The sequence below is a fragment of the Equus quagga genome, chromosome 15, assembly GCF_021613505.1.
Source record: "Equus quagga isolate Etosha38 chromosome 15, UCLA_HA_Equagga_1.0, whole genome shotgun sequence".
Taxonomy (NCBI): domain Eukaryota; kingdom Metazoa; phylum Chordata; class Mammalia; order Perissodactyla; family Equidae; genus Equus; species Equus quagga.
Window position 1 is genome coordinate 38,007,929 of NC_060281.1, and position 22,342 is coordinate 38,030,270.

Here is a 22,342-nt window from a genome sequence, read left to right on the forward strand (position 1 = left end):
GAGAGTGAGAGCTATGATGCCCCTGAAGCAAGCAGAGTCAACTCTTAGACACCTGTGCAGAAGAATTAACACAACAGGCCTGAGACTGCTATCCTTAGAAAGGCCTGCTTACAAGGTCGGCCCTTGGCTGGCATCTGGGAGCATAGATTTGGGGAGGGTTCTCATAATTCCCATGACTGATAAGAGTGGTTCACTGTGTCTAAACCGTGTACAATGTGGTTTATGCTGAACACCTGCTTTCCTCTGGGAGCCTAAATTGTGGTACACATTAGGCAGAGGGTACATACTTAACCAGCCCCTAATAAAAAGCCTTGGGCACAGAGTCCCTAATGACCTTCCCTGGTAGATAAGACTTCACAAATGTCATCACTGAGGACTCTGACGCCTGGTTAAAAACCTATGTGTGATTTTTCAGGCCTCATCACAGGCAATTACAAAGACTTTACCCAGTAGGCCTCATGGGGGAAAGCTGCCCTCCCCATATCACTTGGTGCACAATCAATACATTGCAGTCTCTGAAGAGAATTGCAGTCAGAGACTCAGGTCCTTCTGGCCAGTCATGCTCTTCACATATTTGCATTTCTAGCCCAGGCACCTCATTCCTAGGTGTCTTTATCTGAGGCCTTGAGCAAAGGTTTTTCAGGTGCCTCTTCCAGGGCTTCTTTATGGGGAGGAAGGAAGGGAAGTCTTGAAGACACTTTCCCCCACTCTGACTCAGTACTTTAACTAGCCCTCCCTGCAACCCCAGGGTCCAAAACACTGCCAGAGTCTTTTCTTTGGGGCTCCCTCAACAGTGAGAGGACCCCCAGATCTATGCTGAACCACCTGACCTTAATCAGCAAGCAGTTTCATGGAGGGGAAATGAAACAGGGGGCAGTTGGAACTTTCTCCAGTTTTAGCTGCTTGCTAATATTATTGCAGTAAGTGGTTAAAGGCTCCACACTGGTACTCTCATTCTGGCTCACTGTTGCTTTAATTGGCTACTTTGATACCTGACAGTTCAGATCTCTCTCTCCCAGCTCAGCTGAACTCCTGACAGTCACAACTCATTGCTGAAGGAATTAAACACATTCTGTGTGATTCCACCTGGGTGAGCACTCTTGGAAACTTGCATCTGGTTTCCTCTGGACTTTTCCCCATGTGCCTGTACTGTTTGCTGATTTTGCTTTGTATCTTTCACTACAATAAAACATAGCCATGAGTACGACTACATGCTGAGAGCTGGGATTCCTCCTAGTGAATCGCCAAACCTGGCAGTGGTCCTGGGGACTCCTGACACAACACCAAAGCAGGGAAAGAAAAGATGAGAGTATTTGTACAAAGGTACAGCTTACAAGCACCTCAAACAGAGAAAGTAGGAAATACTCCACAATTATAGTTGAGGACTCTAAGACCTAACTCTTAACAATTAATAGAACAACTGTCCAGAAACCCAGCAAGTATAGAGAACTCAACGATGTCAACCAAGAGGATCTTTCATTTGTAGAAGGCTTCACCCAAAAATAATACACCCTTTGTATTATTGCTGTATTATAATACAACAAAAATACACATCCTTTTTAAGTTCCCACAGGACACAAACCAAGATAGAGACTATCCTGGGCCATAAAAAAAAACCCTCACAAAATTCAAAGGAACTGATATCATACAGATTATGTTCTCTGATCACAGTGGAATCAAACTAGAAATCAATTAACAGAAAGGTAACAAGAAAATCCCTAAACACATGAAAACTAAATAACACACTTCTAAACTAAACAACAAACATGCACACGAGATGAAGAGGAAGTCTGAAAGTGAATTAAAAATTACATTGATCTCAATGAACATGAAAATACAACATAACAAAATTTGTGGGACACAGCCAAAGCAGTGCTGAAAGGGAAATTTAGGGAAGATGAAAATGAAAAGTCTCAAATCAATATTCTAAGCACCCACCTTAAGAAACTACACAAAATAAAACCAAAGCAAGCAAAAGGAAGGAAATAATAAAGAACAAAAATCAATGACATAGAAAACAGAAAAAAATAGAAAAAGTCAATGAAACAAAGGTTAGCTCTTTGAAAAGATCAATAAAATTGGCAAACCTCTAGCAAGACAAAGAAAAAGAGAAGACACAAATAACCAATATCACAAATGAAAAAGGGAATATTGCTACCAACCGTGCATACATCCCTGCATAAATTTAATAACTTAGATGAAATGAACCAATTCCTAGAAAAGTACTAACTACCATAACTCAATCAATATGAAATAGTTTAAATAGCCCTATAACTATTTAAAAACTGGATTCATAACTTAAAAACTCTCTACAAAGAAATCTCCGGGCCCAGATGGTTTCACCAGATAATTCTGCCAAATGTTTAAAGAAGAATTAACACTAATTCTATACAAACTCTTCTAGAAAATAGGGGGAACACTTTCAACTCATTTTATAAGGCCAGTATTACCCTGATACCAAAACCAGACAAAGACAGGACCCCACCAGGTTAAATTAATAAAAGGAAGAAAACTACAAACATCCTTCATTAATTTTGATGTAAAAATCCTTCATAAAATATTAGCAAATAGAATTCAGCAATACATAAAAAGTTGTTCAACATAAGGCACTAACTGAGAAGCGTAGAGAAAAAAACAGGAAGAGGAGAGGGTGATATCCCGAACCTTAAGTGGGTTCACTCACCTGTTGCACAGCAAGCCAATCTCTGACACCAGGTGTAGTGGAAGAAAGTAGGAATTTTATTATTGCACAGCACTGAGCAAGGAGAAAGGGCAGCTAATGCTAAAATCCCAAACTTCCCAAAAAACTAAAAGGAAGGGTTTTTATTTGGGGTTTTAGGTAGGGGAGGGGGAGCATATAGCCTTGTTGGTCAGCGCTTTTCCACCAGCCTGTGTTTGGCCTTGAGACTACTTGCAGAGAGAAGGGAGCTTGTGATCTTGCTGGCCAGCAGCTTTCCCACCAGCCTGTAGCTCCTTGACAGGGAGGAGGGGGAGGAGATAAGGAATCCAGGTGGTTATCCTTGGCTGTGTCTGTCTCCATGGAGGATAGTGAATTTTGGAGCCAGGAAGCCAAGGCGTAAGCAGGGAATGAGTGTTTTGGTTTTAACCCCATATATGCTGGGTTTAATGTAGGGGAACGGATATCAGGGGTATCAAGGGGTAAAATGGATGGAATGAAAGTTCACACAGAGGCAGCCAGAGTGAGAAAAACACAGAGAAGGATAGAGGAACTGAGGAGTAATGTGTCAGGGGATACAGAATGCAGGACCAAATGGAATATTCACATAGCAATTTCCATGATATTTGCTCATAAACTGGCTGTTAGATGCATCTGTTCTCTTGGGCTTTAGCCTCCACATTAGTCTCTTCCTGAATTGCTTCTTTTACTTCTCTTGGTTTTAAGAACTGGGGAGTTTTGCAGGGGGAGTGTTTCCTTGGCTGATACAGCAGGATGGTGTGATTTACTCCAAAGGCCTCCAAATCTCTTTCTTTGTAATAGCTTCCCTAACTCAGTACTTCTGGGGTTAGGAAAACAGAAATAATCTATTCAAAAGTTACCCTCAGCAACTCCCAAAGAGCACACGAAGAAGAAAAATAAATGCAGGAGGAGGCTAAAATATTTAAAATATTTAAGACGCCTGGGTGCATAAACCCTGGCCTAGGAAAGTTAAATGCACATAGGTTGGCCTTTGCGTAGCTAATGTTTTCTCTGGGGAGCGAAGAGGTCTCAGATACATTTTGATTCTTCAGTGTTTCACAAAATGATAAATATGACTGACATTGTTTTGTTCCCACATCTATTTCTTTCCCATGGTTATGCATTATCTATCATTTATTTTGAAAAATTCTCAGCCATTATTTCTCCAAATATTTCTTCTGCTCCTTTCTCTTTCTTCTCCTTCTGGTATTCCCATTAGACATGTTACAATTTTTGTAATTGTCTTACAGTTCTTGGATAGTCTGTTCTGACTTTTTCATTCTTTTTTCTCTTTGCTTTTCAGTTTGGGAAGTTTCTATTGACATTCTTCAACCTGAGTCTTTGCTTGGGTGTGTCCAGTCTACCGATGAACCCCTGAAAGCTATGCTTCATTTCTGTTACATTGCTTTTGAATTCTAGCATTACCATTTGATTCGTTCTTAGTTCTCACCTCTCTGCTTACGTTATCCATCTATTCTTGTATGTTGCCCACTTTTTCCATTAAAGCCCTTAGCATATCCATAATAATTATTTTAAATTCCTGATCTGATAATTCCAAAATCTCTGCTATATGAGAGTTCGCTTCTCATCAATACTTGCTTTGTCTCTTCAGACTGTGTTTTGTACCTTTTAGTATGATTTATAATTGTTTGCTAAAATCCAGACATGATGTATCAGGTAAAAGGAACTGAGGTAAACGGGCTTTTAGTGTGAGTTTTTATGTTTGTCTGGCTAGGAGTTAGATTGTGTTTACTGTTTTCTGTAGCTGCAGGTGTCAGAGGCTAAAATTTCCTCATGCCTTTGTTTATGTCTCCTCTGTTGTCCTTCGGTTTCCCTAGACTCTGAAAATTCTGAGTCTTACAGCTGTTTCATGTGTGATCCTCCATTATTATACAGAAACCATATCAGTGTGGTGGTAAAGGTATCAGGGATGGGGTGGGGGACGTGTTCTATAAACCTACAATTATGCCTCAGTCTATTGGTGAGTCTGTGACCCTGGGCGGGGACCTTCACAAGTACTTCTCAGTACTCCTCCTCCCTTTTGGGTGAGACAGGAAGGCTAGACGAGGCTAGAGTTGGGTATTTCCCTTCTTCCATCTAGTTAGGCTCTAGTAAAATAGTTTTCCTTGAGGCATTTGTTAAGGAGACTGGAACAGCTCTGGGCCTATTCCAAAATGGTTACCTCCAGCAGGCAGAGGATTTTTCTCAGATCTTCAGAGTGAGAACCTGGTAGGGCTCCTGGAGGTAAACCTCCTAAAAATGTGGGGGCTCCATTAAGGTTGGACCCCCAGGAGATTTTAACTCTCAAGTTAACCACACTTAGTCTCCAACAGTTAATCAATTACCTTTTAATTGACCCTATCAGTATTTGGCTGCAGCCTTGGTTTCTGCTCTAGGTAAGTTGTGATTCTCTATATCTACCTGTCTGTCTCTCTAGTTTTTAAGACGGTATTTGCCCCGTGACCTCAATTCTCTGACAGTTTTAAAAAGAGTTGTTGATTTTCAGTTTATTCAGCTTTTTGCTTGTGAAGATGGGAGTGAGGACGTCCAAGCTCTTTACAGATTGGACTGGAAACCAGAAGTTTGTATTATCTATTATGAAGTTTTGATGCTTTGTGAAAGCAGATTTTTCTCTAAGAATTCACTGATACCGTGAAAGAGATAAGTTCTGAGTGAAGATCCTTCCACATGTGGTATATTAGTGGGGCTTTTAATATTTGCTCTTTGATGTTAAGAGATTAAACAAGACCAAAAGATTTCCCACACTGATTAGATAAATAAGGTTTTTCTCCTGTATACGTTAATTGCTATTGAGAGATAAGTTATGCTTAAAGGACTCTTCCCATTTACAATATTTGTACAGTCTTTCCCAATATCAGTGATTTGATGTTTGATAAGGTGTGCAGAGCAACTGAAGGCCTTCTGTATTTATTACATTTGTTTAGTTTTTCTCCAGTATTAAATATATTATGTGAGAAATAACCTGTGCATTTTGGTTTTAAGAGCTCCCACACTCACTGATGTTGAATAAGATATGAACTCTGACTAAAGGTGTTCCTTCGTTTACTGAATTTATAGGGTTTTTCCCCAGTATGAGTTCTGATAAAGGAGTGATAAAAGAGGGAAGGAAGAAGAGAGGGAGGGAGAAAGGGACATGGGAAGGGAAAGATGGTGAGGGAGGGAGAAAGACATCTATTGAAAAAATTTCCCAGATTCATTGAATGTATATGAATTCTATCTTGCACAATAAGTGAAGCACTGCAACGAAATCCCTTTTTATACTGAAGTGGAAGAGGGATAATCCCTCCCCTGCCGTTTCCATTAAGGTTCTTATAGCTGGTCAAATAATTAGAAAGGCAGGTGAGCAGAAGAAAATAAAATAAAGTTTAATAACACGTATACACGGAAGAAACGCAGGAAAACTGAGCAACTCACCACAATGGCCAAAGCTGCCCCCTTAAATATGTCTCAGCTAAAGACAAAGAAGGGTGTTGGGGGTAATGGTTTGGGACTTCAAAGGGGAGGACGACAATTCATATGGAGATGGAAAACAAATGTTTGTTAGACAACTGTTTACTGGGTCACCTATAGAGAATGTGGCCCAAGAGACAGAATTTTGATAAGATGGGCTCTGGTGCCTTTCCTATCACACCTATTTTACATTATGCTATAGTTATCTCGTATTAGTTCCTTCCTGGATCAGGCCTTCTATCTAAAATTCTTTTAGGCAATTTGGAGGAAGGCCAAATGTCCTTCCTGATTCTTCTGAGCCTTTATTGTCTTCATCTTGAAATAATCCACATACCAGAGTGGCGCATCTGGGGGTGGCCTGCCCTGAGCCCCATCAATAGACAGTGCGTTTTTAAGGCCTCCTTCCTGTAGGTGTTACCTGACACTGATCCAGGACAGCATGCTGAGTAAAGGATTTCCCATATTCATCATATGTATAAGACCCCTTTCCTTATGGCTTCTCTGATGACAAATAATGACTTTTATTTGAATTTTTTTTTATGTCAAATAAGATTGGAATGGTGATGAAAGTCTTTCCTATAGTCATTACAACAGCGTGGTTTCTCTCCAGTAAAAACAATCTGATGTTTTATTAGCTTTCAATTCCATCTGAAGCTTTTCTCACATATATTACACTTATGGGATCTTCTTCCTGTAAGAAGTCTGTTGTTCAGTGAACACTGCCTTAGCTTCTGCTAAATCTATTATATTCATACCCATGCTCTGCAGTGGGGTTTTCTGAGTAAGTGACTAATATTTTTCTCAAAGCCCCTTTCCTCAGAAAGGCATTTCTTGTGATGTGTTCCTACATAATATCTTCTAAGCTTTGCTACTCTCCTCTCACCTGCATGTGATTCTTCATACAAAGGTGTTGAGGAAGGTTCTCAACGTGTCTCTCTCTGATGTGCTCTCGTATTGCTTATTCAGTAATGCTTTGCTCTGAAACTGCCAACTTGGCCTAAGTTCTCATCTCTGAATCTGAAACAAACAAAAATACAAAGACCAGTTCTTCTCTATGTTCATTCTTTTTTTTAATGCTAATTTTTTTCTTTTTTTCTGAGGAAGATTTGCCCTGAGCTAACATTTGTTGCCAATCCTCCTCTCTTGTTGCTTGAGAAAGATTAGCCCTGAGCTAACATCTGTGCTAATCTCTCCCTACTTTTTGCATGTGGGATGCCTCCACAGCATGGCTGATGAGTGGTGTAGGTCTGCACTGGGGATCCAAACCTGTGAACCCAGGTTGCTGAAGCAGAGCATGTGGAACGTTAACCACTCAGCCACAGGGCCAGCCCCTCTATGTTCATTCTTTAAGTGCTTACTCTTCCAGACAGTGAGAATACAGCAGTAAATAAAATAAATAAAAATCCTTCCTCTCATGAAGCTTACATTCTAGTAGGAGGGATAGACAATAAAAATTTTAAAAAGTAAAGTACAGAGTATATATTTTGAGAAAAAATAAAGACAGACATGGATATAGAAAATAACAGTGGGGTATGTATTGCAATTTTAAGTAGGGAGACAAGAAATAGCCTCATTGAGAAGATGGCACAGGACAAGAGAAAGAGAGCCAGCGTATATCTGGGCAGAAGGGAATCCAAGCAGAGGGAACAACAAATATGAAAGTCCTGCGGCAAGAGTGGCCTCACATGTTTAAGAACAACTGGGAGGTCATTGTGGCTACAAGTAAAGGGAATGAGAACCAGAGCAATAGGAGGGTAGATTCAAGAGGTCATGAAGAGCCAGACTATGTGGGTTCTTGCAGACCACTCTAGGGCCTTTGGCTTTTACTATGAGTGAGATAAGAAGTGTTCTGAGTGGGAACTGACGTGATTTAAGTTCTAAGTGGGAGTGACATGATTTAACAAAATTTGAAAAGGATCCCTCTTGGTGCTGTGTTCACAAGAGACTGGATGTGCTAGGGATGGAGATGAGGGACAAGGATGAAAACAAGGGGACCATTACAAGGCACTAATCTAAGAAAGATATGAAGACAGCTTGGGTCAGGGTAGAAATGATGGGAAATAGTTTGATTCTGCAACAATTCTGAAGTAGAGCCAATAGGATTTGCTGATGGATTGGATACGGGATGTGTTTTTAATTTCAGTTTCCACATGTTCATTGTAAAAGAGTCATTTTAGACTATGAAGTTGTACGGAAATGGTTAACCATGGAAAGAAGGCTTATCAGAGAAGATGAAAAGCAAGGAAAAATATTAGAAAATGGTTCTCAAGGACTCAAATCTCCAGGTCCTCAGGAGGAAGCCAATATTCTGAAGGATCCAACAGGCTCAGTTAACACCGTCCAGGAAGTTGGGGTGGAATAAAAGGTGAGAAGAAATGTCCTGTCTCAACTCTTAGATTTAGCCCACATCCAGACCTGGAGCTACCTTAGTTTCTCCTCATTTTCCAAAACAGATGTGGCTCAGGTTGCGTTAAATCTATAAAATGAAGGGTATTCAAGGAATTACTGTTAATTTTGTTAGGTATGATAATAGCATTGAGGTTATGTAAACAATTGTCCATGGTTTTTAGAAACGCACAATGAAATATGTAGGGATGAAATTACATGATGTCTTAGCTTTATTGAAAATATCTCAGCAAAAGAATAAGACAAAGGAAGAAAAAATGGACACATAAAGCAAATGTAGCAAAATTTTAATAACTGTTGAATTTGGGCAATAGGCATATGGGAATTCACGGTACTATTCTCTCTAATTTTGTGTATGTTTAAAATCTGTCAAATTTTTATAAGTGAATGTTACATTTTATCAATTTATTTCCTAGAGAACAAGTTTAAAATAGATTTGTCTGGTTTTATGATGTTTGAGAGAAAAACTCAAACTTCAAAAAAAAATCATAAAAGGTATGGACTTGGTGTCTTGATTCCCCTCCAGGCCTTTTTCTTAAAATTTTATCATCCTGTGATTGTCCTTCCTATCTCCTTCATTTCCTTTCACAGCCAAATTATAAAAGATATCATGTGTTGGGAGACAAAAGGTGAAAAGTGATATGAAAAGACAGAAATGGCTTTGATGGGATGTAAACGTTAAATTTGTCACCAGCTGCTGCCTCCATCCTCAAAACTACATAAAGGGCCATCAACTAGGAATGAGGGCAAAGGGCTACTCCTCAGCAACTTCAAAGTCTATACCGACAATATTTCTGACACCCAGGTTTCAAAATCGCCAACAGTCCTTTTTCTATCTTTAACTGTCAAAAATATTAAAACACAAGACCTTCTGATTCTTTTGCAAAAAACCTAATTCATACCAGGAAAGATAGAAAATCACTAGCAGAATTCCATCACAAACCTTAGCATAAAAATGGGATTAAAAAAATCAGTATACTGATTTAGTAAGCATAGCCAAAAAAGCACTTTTTCATTAAAACCAAGTATTAAAATAAATTGAATTTAGAGTCCAAATTGCTGTACCAAAAAGCATTAAAACAACGTTAAAAATAATAAGAAGCATAGTCAAGTTTTTTGTACCGCTAACAAATACATTTCATTACAGAAGTCAGCAAATCTGAAGCAACACCCTTTTGTAAAAGAAAACTGGACAACTCACCTACCATTCGCACACTCTGTATGTAACGAAACATTTCTTCCTTCTCAGGATAAGGCTGCGAACTCGTCGGATCTTGCTTTACCGCCAGCGCTCCTTGCGTTCACGCAATAAGCCACGTTCACATCCTTTCTCAGGAGGAAAATCGAGAACCAGAATCCACACGTGCTCACTTCTAGTTCTATACTGTCTTAAAGAAAAAGTTGGTAAACTATGTTTTAATAAGAAAATGAAAACACAAAACCGGGTCCAGTGGAGGGGCAAGGCATCCCGGCCGGCCCGGCCTCGGGGCTTCCCTCGCCGGCTGCGGCCCCGGCCACGCCCGCGCTCGGCTGTGCTGCGGGCGGCGGACGAGCGGCGGGCCCCGCGCGCAACACTCCGGCCGACCACGCTTGCCAGGAGATGCTGGGCCGGGGCCGCACGCGACGCCCTCCTGGCTCTTTGGAGGCTCTTGCTTCAGAGCGCACCGCCAAGAAGCGGGAAAATGGAGTTGGGGCGGTCGCTGGCCCCCATCGAGGGCCTTCTAGGAGCGGCCTTCGCACCATGTTGGGGAGAACGGCTGCACACGCCTGTCGCCGCCAGCCTACGGGGGCCGTGAAGGGCCAGATGCACGTCCAAAGCGCGGAGCCCAGAGGCTCTTAGCCACGTGGTGGTGTTCCAGCTCGCTCGCCTCCTTCTCTACTTGGATGCCCCGAATGGCTTAGGGGCCTTGGCGAGCAAGAGGGAAGGCAGCTGGCCTCCGCGGGAATCCTTCTCCCTCTCGACCTGCAGGTCTCGCAGAAAAGTAAGGGCCCACCCTGAGCGCCTGGTTTTGGGCTCCGCGTAAGGCAGATTATTTTGAGGATGTTCTTCAATGTGAGCCACCACAGTGACTTCTGGCTGCATCGGAAGGCCCTCCGTTTCTCCTTAAAATAAACTTAGCTGACCTCTCCCAATCACTCTTATCTTCTGACCCAACTTCTCCACTGGAAATCCCAAGTTTCTGGTTCCACACTGACTTCTTTTTAAGAGGCAAGTTAATCTTACCAGACATTCAACTTTTTTATGTTTTGTGTTCATGACTAGCTGCTAACTGTATATCAGAAATCCCTCCCTCCGTGCCCTAGTAGTTTACACGAAATTTAATGAAATTAATAAAATTTAACAACAGCAATTAAGGAACGTAGCCTCTGGTCCCTCTTCTTTCTTGCCCATATCTAGTCACCAGTTTCACTGGATCTTTCCTTTACAGTTTCTTCTCTATTTCCCAATACCACTGTTCTGTGTCTCCAGCTTCTCAGCTACTTTCTGCCTACTGTCTCTCTCATTTCCAAACCGTCCTGTCTCCTCTACCAGATTAATCTTACCCCTGAAACCAAGCTTAATTACCATGATCAAAAAACTGTAATTCCCTCATTGCCTAAAAGATTAAACGCAAACACAATCTAGTACTCGAGGCTGCCGTCATCTAGTTATCCAATTCCAAATCAACTTTCCATTTTTTTCTTCACTGAACTCCCTGCCATAGACAGAGAGTTATTCATTTACTGGAACAAACCGTGGGCATTTTCCCACCTCTGTGCATTGACTTACACAGTTCTTTCTTTTCCAGATCTTTCCAGGGTCCAGCTTAAGAGGTCCAGTACTGGTAAGCAGAACTGGGGTCAAATCCTCGTCGTTGGGTAAGTTATTTAACATCCGTAAACTTCCATTTCTTCACTCCATAATGTGGTGAATTAAATGACTCAAATGTGTGAAAAAGAGATTTTCTTCTGGCACCCATTAATTACTTGATTATCTAACATAGTCTCCCCCCTGTTCCTGCTAACCCCACTCCACGCCAAGAACAGTCTCCACCCCTGCCTTTCTTAGCCTTCTACTATTAACTACGTATTTATTCACTGGAGAACCTACTATATGGTAGGTGTTGTGGAGGATATATTATTTTATTTATTTTTTTGCTATCAAATGCATTGTATAATTACATAAAGGCTAATGGAGAAATTCATCTTAAATCTATCAGAAAAGCTTTGCTTTCCTTGAAGAATAGAGTTTCCTCCCCCCCCTTCCAAATACCATGTAAGTAAATGATCATCTCATTTTGGTTGCTAGAATGCTCAGTTTGCATCTCTAACTGACTGCCTGTATGGCATACCATAACTTGTCCTGACCTGGATCTTTTAGGCACTTTCTCTTTTCTCTACTGCTGACTTGTATATGCTTTTGGTTTTCTATTTTATCATATCTTGTAAGCTGTCTTGAGTCATTTTTGACATATGATAGAGTTATAATAAAACAGATGGCTATTGCCTATTATGACAGTTAGAAGAAATACCTTCTAACTTATTTGCTTGTGATCCTAGTTTTTCATTTCTGGTAGTGGAGTTAGATGCTGCAGGAGAGGAAATGAAAGGCTACAGGAAGATGTGACACAGTAGAATCATAACAATTAGCATTTATTGAGTACTTACTATATGTCAGGCACTGTTTTCATGAATAAACTCACTTACTCCTTACAAAGTGGAAAGCTAAGAGGCCAGCATCCCAGGAGCTCTAAAGGAGAGTCATTCCCAAGAGTTAATGGACATGATTCAAGGGAGGACATAAAGAGCCAAAATATTTATGAAGTTATCTCACCATTCAAAAGACTAAAGAGATTGCACTATTAAATTAAACCTTCCTGATTTAGATTAAATCTAGCGTCCAGGCCTGCATTGCACTATGTATTAGATGGGGCGTCTAAGAGATTTAAGACAATTTCTAACTTCAAAAAAGCTTATGAAAAAAATCACCTGAAAGAACCAGAGAACAGAATAAGAAAGGGTGTAATGCATGAGAACAATGCAAACCGTCCCTGCAAAGGACTTCTAAGAAAGTGGGGCACTTCAAGTCTCAAAGAGGCAGGACTTGAGCAGGGCCTTAAAAGTATGGATAGGATTTCTGGAGGTACAAGGAAGAAAGCAGGACATGTAAAACGGTGCCATGGAATAGTTTGAAAAGAAGCTAGGTGTGAGAAGAGGGTGTAGCAGAGGCAAAGGATAGGCCTGCCCACATACACTGGGGAGTAATGGAAAATAAGTCAAGAGATCCAACTGTGGAAGGTCTTGGAGTTTAAGTTTGAAATTTTTCCTGGGGACAGTGGGAAACTGTGGACTCTTTTTGAGCAAAGTGGTAGTTTAGTCAGGAAGCTAGATAGACAGGGAGACAAGGGCAACAACGATGTGTTTACTCTAGTAATCTAGGCTCAAACTACTGAGGACTTGGCAACAGCAGTAGGAATAGAGAGAAAGAAATCAACTGTTAAGCCATTTCAAATAAAGTCTAGCAGACTGATTACCTGGGATAAAGAGGAGTCAGTAAGCAATTAATTACAGGGCATTAAGTGACTACACAGGACTTTGTGATGTTTAATAGGAAACTAAAACAAGATTTCTGTGTTCAAGAAGCTTACAATCTAATGAATAACCTCAAGTTTTATAACCTAACAAACTGAGATTATTTTGGTCCAACTCTTGCCCAAAGTCACCGAGCTGATCATTTTTAATCAGAGGAGTGCTGGGAGGTAGGAAAAGTGTGGATCAGCACAGAATCATGGATCCCAGAAACTCAAATTTTAAGGCATAAGAGTAGCCAAAAGTGCCAATTCTGCAAATGTCAAGTAGGAAAAGGACTGAGACATAGGCACTGAGTTTGTCCTCGAGACATCAGCTTTACAAGATTGGTGACAGTCAGAGCCAGAGAGTTTAATGAAGTTTCATGAAGTCTGTAAACAAAAGAAAAGTTTAAAAAATAGGGCATTTTTTTTTTCAAGATAATGGAGGAACTAAATGTCTTTAAGGTTTAGGACATTCTTGCTAAGGATGAGATAAAATAACACTAGGATTAGTTAGGCACATTAGTGGAACTATGGGTTATACTCTGAGGAAAATATGCTACAGAAAAAAATGGTGAGAGTGGAAGGAAGAGAAAAATCTGTCCTTTTAAGTCCAGAGACTGAATTTGCCTCAACATTATTATTCCCAAATTGGTGAGAAGTTTTTTGTCCTGTTCTGAAGCTAGCTCCTTCTCTTCTGCTACCAGAGCCAGCAAGCATTGACAATACACACACACACAGGATTTTCTCTTTAAGAGAAGGGGCTGATATAGTAGGGAAACAGAGGGTTCACTTCCAGAACCCAAGCCCCATAGATAAGGTGAGGAAATGCCAGGTGTCAGGTAGCTGTATACTCTTAAGGTTGGAGCCCTCCAGAATATCAGATTGAATATATTAGGTTTTTAAAGTCAATCCCTTATTGTATCGATCACTCATTTGAGCATTTAGTTTACAAAAAGAAAAGAAGGCTAGGTTAAAACTGGCTTATAGCTAGTCAGGGAAGGAAAATTCAAACAAGTATACATTTTTCTTTTCAGCTGCAGGAGGTTATGCCATGTGCTTTTGTACTAACATTAATGAAAGCTCACATATTACTCTTTACTGTGAAGTTGCTGATGTCTGATGAGAGTTGAACTCTGACTGAAGGCTTTCCCACAGTCATTACATTTGTAAGGCTTCTCTCCGGTATGAGTTCTCTGGTGGATAATAAGGGATGAGCTCCGACTAAAGCCCTTTCCACACTCTCCACACTCATGGGGCTTTTCTCCAGTGTGGATTCTCTGATGTTCAATAAGGGATGAGCTTCGACTGAACACTTTCCCACAGTCACTGCACTCATAAGGGTTCTCTCCAGTGTGAGTTCTCTGATGTTCAATAAGAGATGAGATCCAACTGAAAGCTTTTCCACATTCACTGCATTCATAGGGGTTCTCTCCAGTGTGTATTCGTTGATGCTGAATTATAGTTGAACGGTCACTGAAGGCTTTCCCACAGTCATTACATTTGTAAGGTTTTTCTTGAGTATGAGTTCGCTGATGTTGACTAAGGTTAGTACTTCGGCTAAAGGCTTTTCCACATTCACGACACTCATATGGTTTTTCTCCAGTATGGATCCTCTGATGTAGACTAAGGTGAGTACTCCGGCTAAAAGCTTTTCCACATTCACTGCATTCATAAGGTTTCTCTCCAGTGTGAGTTCTTTGATGTTCAATAAGGTGTGTACTTCGGCTAAAAGTTTTCCCACATTCATTGCATTCAAAAGGCTTTTCTCCATCATGAATTCTACTGTGGACAATAAGGTTTGATTGGTAACTAAAAGCTTTCCCACATTCATTGCATTTACAAAGTTTCTTTTGTGAGAAGAGTTTTTGGTGTTTAATTAAGTTTGAATTAACTTTGGAGTTTTTCCTAGATATGAGGGATCTAGTTCCCTTTGGAATTTTCTGCTGTGTATGAAGTTTGGAGCTTACACTAAATTCACTGGATTCAGGGCCTCTCTCCCTAGTGAAAATTTCCTTGAGGGTCATTGACACTTTTCTGATTGTTCTTTTCTCAAAAGAAGATTTCTTCTGTACATGACATTTTGTCTGCCTTGATAACTGGTCCTCACTTTTGCAGCCTTCTTCATTTGTAGGACCTTGGGCAGTATTCCCTCTGAGACTTTCCATTGCTGACCCTGAAAACTCTAGTTCTTCAGAAATAGCCTGATTGGTGTTGATGCTTTGGTTTGGTTCAACTCTCCCTATCTGAAAGACATTTAAAGTGCAAATGTCACCTGTGTCTAGTGTAGAGAGCAAAGAAAATAAACTGGCAGAACAGAAGACAACTAATTTGCAATTCATGCACACTTGCAACTTTATATGGGGAGAAAATAAAAAGGCACAGTGGAAGAAAAGTGAACAAGGCCAGAAGAGATAACAGGCAGCGTTTTCACAGAGGGCATGGTGAGCACAGAGACGTCAAGAAACAGGGGAAGGGTGATTGGGGCTAAGCCAAAGAAAATGGAAATAAGCACATACCAGCTGATGAGCAAAGAGTAGGGGATTAGAAAGTAAAATGAGCTATTAGTTACTGTAGCCCATTAATCATAGTAAATGACAGAAAGGAAAGAGATGAGAAGAATAGACCCTCAAGTGTAGAAAAGATACCCCTAAAAAAGCAAAAAGTAAAGATGACTTATCAAGCTTAGTTATAACCATTTTCTTGGCATTGAGAGAGAACAAAATTTCAGAAATGCTAACTACCACACTGCTACCCTCATTTGTCCCCCAACCCTTCTTCCAACTAGTTTAGGTATTCCTCTAAACAAGTCTACAGTCATAGACTATCAGAGGTTTAACAGAGCTCATCTTAACAGAGCTTAACTTAGAGTTCATCTAGGCCAATTCACTTATTTGACAAATAGAAAACAGACTGGGTAACTTAAGTCATCCAGCAAATTTTAAGAGCTTAGACTAGAAATCACGTCTCCTAAATATCAAGTTGGTGGTCTTTTCATGATACCACTCACCGAGACAGGTGTTTTTGGTGACTCCCTTTTCAGCTCCCTGAAGAACCAGTATCTATGGTTGTTCTCCCTCCAACTGTGTGATCATGTTCAGTTTGCATCCTGGGATTGCTGCTGATTGGACATGATTTAATACAAGGCTATGGGTGCTGGAGACAGAGGGCTATTCATAGCTCAATCTTAATGCTTTGAATCTATAAAAAAAGATAGTGTGAACTTTCACAGAGGCTGTGGCTGGAGGGGCTGGAGAAAATGGGTATCTGAAAGGGACTAAAATTGGGTTCTGAAAGAAAGGTTATACACATCCAGATCAGAATCACTTATGGAACTTGTTAATTCAGACACCTGGGCTTTGCCTCAGACCTAGTAAGTATGATGGGAACCAGATATTTGTATTCAATAATTTCATATGACTTGACAAGTTGAATTGCCCAAAAAGAACCATAGAAACACAGTCTAGGTTGCCTGAAAAATGTTTTAGCTGGAACCAGCCTCCCTGCCCAACATTCTTCTCACAGCAGGAGGGTCTAAAACAGAAACTCAGCGTCCCATAAGACAGGTGTCTTTTTCCTTTTGCCAGTGGAGCCAGCACTTCCCAAGGATTTCAAGGTTCTCAGGTTTTAGGCAGCTAGCTTTCTCAGGTGACTCCCGTTAAAAAGCTGGCACCCCATATTCAGACTGTCTGGCACCGAGTAAGTAGTCTGTTTATCTCCCCACTGACAAGGCTGTTCTTATACTTGCCTTAGAAGGAAGAGCAGCAAGGCCCTCTCCTGGAAAACTGACTTACGCTGAGGGTTCAGCAGAGTATCATGGCTTCAGCAACCTTTCTGTTGGGAAAATGGGAGGGTATGGGAATCTGTGTTTTATCTTCTTGCCCATCTCTGGACTCTTAAGTTTCCCCATTAAAGCTTTTTCTTTAACCCATTCTCCTGTGAATTCATCCAGAGCTTTGTGCATGACAGTAGGCAACAAACTGTATAACGGTTCCCCTAATGTTTCTGCTCACAGCACGATTTGAGATCCACTGGATTAGGAGTTGATCCAGTTACAAGTCTTTCCCTTCTCATAGACTGGGAACCTTTCAGATATGGAGGTGAACCTTGGAGGATATCCACCAAGAAGCCATGCTTGGAGAATCTCAGATGCAATACAATGCTGCTGCCCATTTCCAGCTTTGTCAAAAACATGCCTTTCAACTGGAAACAGGGAACACAAAAGGCCTACCTGGGTTGAATGAGACTCAGAAGTTCTAATTTATTAAGATCTTTGCAATAAAATCTAATTGCATACTTTATATTGCCAATATTCCCTAATAGGAATTTTCCTTACTGCTAGGTTGGCTGGCCTATATTCTTGCAGTCCTGATCCTTATGCTACTCCATGATTCTTTTGTTGGCAGTTCACTGTTATTTCTCTCTTTTATTACAGTAATCCTTATCAGCGGTACCACCTCCTAGGGAGAGTTTTGGGAATTTCTGAGGGTTTTTTTGGTTGTCATGTTGATTGGATGGTGCTATTGGAATTTAATGGGGGCCAGGGATAATGGGCATTCCTGCAAAACAGAGAATGTCCCTTATCCTGCCTGACTTTCAAAAATGCTGTTAACAGTGACCTGAGGCTAGAACCTAACACCACTTTACATGTAGATACAAAGTATTTTGCACAGCTTTGATATATATTGGAAAATCAAGGAAATATAATTCTTTTGCTTTGAATGTTATTAGGAATTATTCACCATTTCAGGAAAATCCAACCACTTATGGTATTAGATTCACAAATATGACATTCAGATATTAGTCTGCATTTGTAGATGTTCACAGTGATTTTATGAATAAGTGCAGGCATCTGTTTCATCCAGTCTTTACATGATGAAATACATATTATTCTATTATAAATTACTTTTCTTGTCTTTCCCCTTTATATTACAGTTAAGATAATATATTGGTATTTTGGAAATTCCATGTGGGTAATTAATACTATCTATAAATTTTATTTCAGGATAGTATAAAGGGGGATGGTAGGTCTGAAAGGTGGAGAAATACTTCTCTAGTGAAATAGAACTAAAGTATTGACAGTTACACAATAGATGAAGTGTACATCTCTCCGTAGGTAGATTACAAAGCCTCTAAAGCAAAAGTTTTTGTCCCCAACAGAAGTCCTCGAAGATCTAAGAGCACCCACACTGCCATAAAGGTGATGTGGTAACTAATGGGAATTTTATATATAGTAGAATATTATTACATGTTATATTCCATTCTGGAGAAGAGACAGTGTTGAGAAAATGTTTAGGTTTCTGGAAGTAAGGGGAAACCATGAAGATCTGAAATTTGAAAATCTTTGTAAATTATCTCACTAGAACCATTAAAACATAGGCTACCTAAAAGTAGACAGAATATCCTAAATAGAGAGAACTAGGACAGAGTTCAAAGGAGTTGGCCAATTTGAAGTTTAGGATTCGCTGTCATGCTCATTAATATCTTGATGACTGGCAAACTATGCCACTTTGATATAAGATTATCTACAATTCAACTAATGTGTATATACCATGTAGTACAAGTATCCCAAATGTTGTTTTTGCATTCAGATAAGCTCTTTACATGTATAACTGTATTATGCATTATGTGTTTGTGTATGTGACACAACTGATAGATACATAGAAACCATTGGGGAAAGTTTCTACATTAAAAAAAAAAAAAAAAAAAGGAACCTGTAAAAGGAACCTAACTTGGAGATTCTTTAGGTCTTTTGGGTCTGCCTAGTCTAAGCATTTTATGAATATTGATTCATTTATCTGGTTTATAGTCTCCTCATCTGTAAAATGAAGATGTTGAACTTGATTGTTTGGTCCAAAACTCTCTGATCCCTGAAGTTTAATTTTAGGTCCCAGACTCTGAGGCATATACCTATCTCCCTAGACTAAGGGAATAAGACTAAAATGAACCTACTCTTTTTCAAATCACAAGAAACATGTGAGAGGTTAAGGTCCATGTTTCAGAGGAAATCATTCAAGAAACAGGCCAATAAGGCTGGCTTCTTCCATAACCCAATGATGAAATAGAGTAAATGAGTGTGAGGAAGACATTAAGGGCGGCAGGCAAACAGGGAACAGTCCCACCCTGGGAAAAATGTGGCAGACTCACCCAAGAAGGAAAGGTCTATGAAAAGAGAAATAAATGTGTCTCTGCTTGGCAAGATGATACAAACTTTCAGAAAAGAAGGAAGAATCCTTAACCTACATGAGACTTCATCTTATAGTGAGGTAGACAGTTGTCTTTTCCTCTTCTGCCTCCTCTTGCCTTTCTTTTTGGTCAAAAGCAAAGTTGAGAAAAGGTCTTATCCTAAGGCATCCAGAATCACTGGTCTAGTAATGTCTACATCTGGCCAGTTGAATGCAACCCTATAGGTTAAGGGGTAAAACATATGCCTAGAAGTAATCTCACCTCCTCCAAGATACAAAGAAAAGGACAATAGACATTTATGTCTGGGCTTAAGTCTCTAGTTCTTTAATGATAACAGGTAAAAGGGATGGATCTGGGCTAAGTCCAGATCTCTAGGTGATCTGAGGCATATAATCCAGCCTCTCTGACAACTTCTCCACATGGGTATGAGTTCAAATGGAATATGGCAGTAGTCCCTTACTTCCTTCTGAGGGTCAAAACAGAAGGCAGCTGATGCGGCTCCACCACCATAGGGCTGCACATTCCTGGGCAAGTCACTCACCTTTCTTAAAATGTGGTCTCCCCATCTGTAAAATGGCATTACTAGTACTTGTCTTTTCTCACAAAGCTTTTGTGAATGCTACAAGCTAAAAGATGGCAAAGCATTTACAATAAAGAATATCATATACAACATAAGGAGATTATATTATTGCTGTGCTTACCTCGAATGAATTAATTTTAAAATTGTGATGGTGTACATTTAAGGAAGGATGCTCCCGGAGGATCTGTGAGGCTCCCTGCAGCAGCTGCTGCTCTAGCTGCGGTCATTTTCCTGGCTTTGCAGGATGCACAAGAAATGGGAAAGGGAGGGCTGGTGGATGTGACAAAAGTCTTATACCTGGAGGAGCCCCCAGATATATTCCAGAGAGGCTAGGAGGTCACTACCTCCTCGAGGTTAGGGTCATATCCTTACCCAGGTTCCATCCAAGGCATTCCTCCACCATGGTGTGGAAAGTTGCCTCTCCAGTTGCCTGTTCCTCCTTTCTTCCTCATACTTCAGTTATTTGGATCATCTTACTGCTCTGTGGATACTGTATCCCTACCAAATCCTTATTCGCTCAAGTACACTGGTCACAAAGTGCTGCAGCACCAGCAAACCCAGTCTGCTCTTTCTGTGACTAACTTTCCAGCCCTCACAGCACTGGCCACCTCCTGTTCCCCTAACCATCTGAAATGCTTTTGCCCGTACCGCTTCCTCTTATAATCAGTTTCTGATCCAGCAAGAATTCTCCCATGTATTCCCTTCAATTTAAGAAATTATCTCATTCAGAAGGAAGAGAGTTCTGAAGGTTCTGGAACAGCTCTTCTCCAGGTGCTTTGCTTTCTGGTATTGGGCTGACTGCTTCCTGGGGCCTTTGCCAATGCCCAAAGGAATCAGCAGGAGGACCGAGGAGGCAGCCTCAGTTCAACCCTAGAGCAATAATCAAGTTCCCAGACCTACTAAAAGATGGTCTTCCAGCATCAGTGTTCATGGAAATTGGCTCAAAATAACAAATTCACAGAATTTGATATACAGAACTTGTCAATACCTCCACCAACAAATAATTAACACCAGCTATATTCAAGTGCCAACCCTCATCATCAGAACCATAAAACAAAGGCTACTACTCACAAGCTCTGTCACTTCCAGGAAGGTTCTTCATCTCTGAGTGCCTCAACTTCCTTATCTGTAACATGGGGATAACAATACTACATCTCATGGGTTAATGCAAGGATAAAATGAGTTAATTTTGGGGACAGTTAATTTTGGGAGAGTTAACTCCTGGAACAGTACCTGGCACACAGTAAGCACCTGGGAAACACCCCAGGTACAGAAGCCCTCCCTTGCCTAGCTAGAGGGGAGCGGAACGGAACTCTGATCTTTTCCATCCCCCCGGGGCGGATGCGAAGCGGAGACCACGGCCCACAGTCAGGGCGGCGGAGGGGCCGGGCTGAACCCAGCCGGGAGGGCAGCGCTGGGCGCCAGGCAGAGACCGGCGCCGCGTCCCAGCCGCGGAGGCGCCTCGGGCCGGATCTGCGGCCAGACCACCCGCGGCTCCCTCGCCTATCTCCCCCAAAGGAGCCGAGTGTTTCCGCACGACCGCTTCTCAGAGCCTCCAAGGCCACCCGTCCAGGCCCCGGCCCCGGGGCCCTGAGCGCCCCACTCACCGGCCGCCTCCGGCCGAGCGCCGGGACACACCCTGGGCCGGACCGCACTTGGACGGAACTTGAGTGCGCCGGACTTAGGGAAGCCGGAAGGATTAGTGGGAAACCCTTGCGTCAACCCGCTGCTCCAGCGCTCACCAAGTTTCCCGGGATCACAGACACTCCTCCACTCTGACCCCTGATCATGTCCTGCTCGGTACACGGGGCCAGTCATTGCTCGATCAACGGCCGGGACCTGATTCTCCTGGTCCAGACGACCCGTCAGAGAACAGAGACGATACGAAAGAAGGGGCAAAGTACTAGCGGGAGCCGCTCTGCGCCTGCGCTGGAGATCACGGGACCGCCACGCTCTGCTCAGACTCGCTTTCCTGGAGGTCTTTGCAGAGACCCTCCCCGAGTGTGTGTGTGAGGTTGAAAAGTTAGTGCTAGAGGCCTGAGAAAGCGGGTCTTCCAGAGCTCCTGAAGATCTTAATACATGCTACAGTGTATAACGTAGACCAGTGTTTTATAAATAGATTTAAATAGCCTACCTGGAGAGCCGGTTAAAATACAGAGTCCCAGTGTTCGCACTCAGATTGACTCATTGACGAGAATCCCAGAAACACCGCGTTTTCAACGGGCATCCCAGATAATTCTGATGCGTGTGGTCCGTAGACCATCTCTGGTGACACAGGCTTCTTTGCACAGCCTAGGTACTTAAATGCAATTAAATACAGGAAACCTCTCAAATTCCACCAGGAGACATAAATAAAATCAGGACCCTACCTTAAGCTTGTAGATTAAAACACACACACATTTCTACAGACAATTTTAATACAAGATAGTGTACTTGCACCAAAAGCGGTAG

The 22,342-nt window shown here is 41.4% G+C and overlaps 1 protein-coding gene across 2 annotated transcripts; it reads right to left on the reverse strand.

The window, feature by feature from the left end:
- Positions 1 to 13,470: 13,470 nt before the first annotated feature.
- Positions 13,471 to 21,562, reverse strand: LOC124226299 (zinc finger protein 391-like). 2 transcript variants are annotated; one of them, XM_046639400.1, is made up of 4 exons: positions 21,499 to 21,562; positions 20,963 to 21,017; positions 16,136 to 16,326; positions 13,471 to 15,371 (listed from the first exon to the last, which is right to left on the reverse strand). In XM_046639400.1, exon 4 carries the CDS (start codon positions 15,291 to 15,293, stop codon positions 14,217 to 14,219), a length of 1,077 nt encoding a protein of 358 aa, XP_046495356.1. In that variant the 5' UTR covers positions 15,294 to 15,371; positions 16,136 to 16,326; positions 20,963 to 21,017; positions 21,499 to 21,562; the 3' UTR covers positions 13,471 to 14,216. The 2 variants fall into 2 exon arrangements, with proteins under 2 accessions (XP_046495356.1, XP_046495357.1); XM_046639401.1 differs by lacking the exons at positions 20,963 to 21,017; positions 21,499 to 21,562 and adding an exon at positions 20,013 to 20,086.
- Between the last annotated feature and the right edge of the window lie 780 nt (positions 21,563 to 22,342).

Bases quoted from the DNA above. Each gene is read 5' to 3' on its own strand.
- LOC124226299 (XM_046639400.1), bottom strand. From the start codon at position 15,293: ATGGAAAGTCTCAGAGGGAATACTGCCCAAGGTCCTACAAATGAAGAA.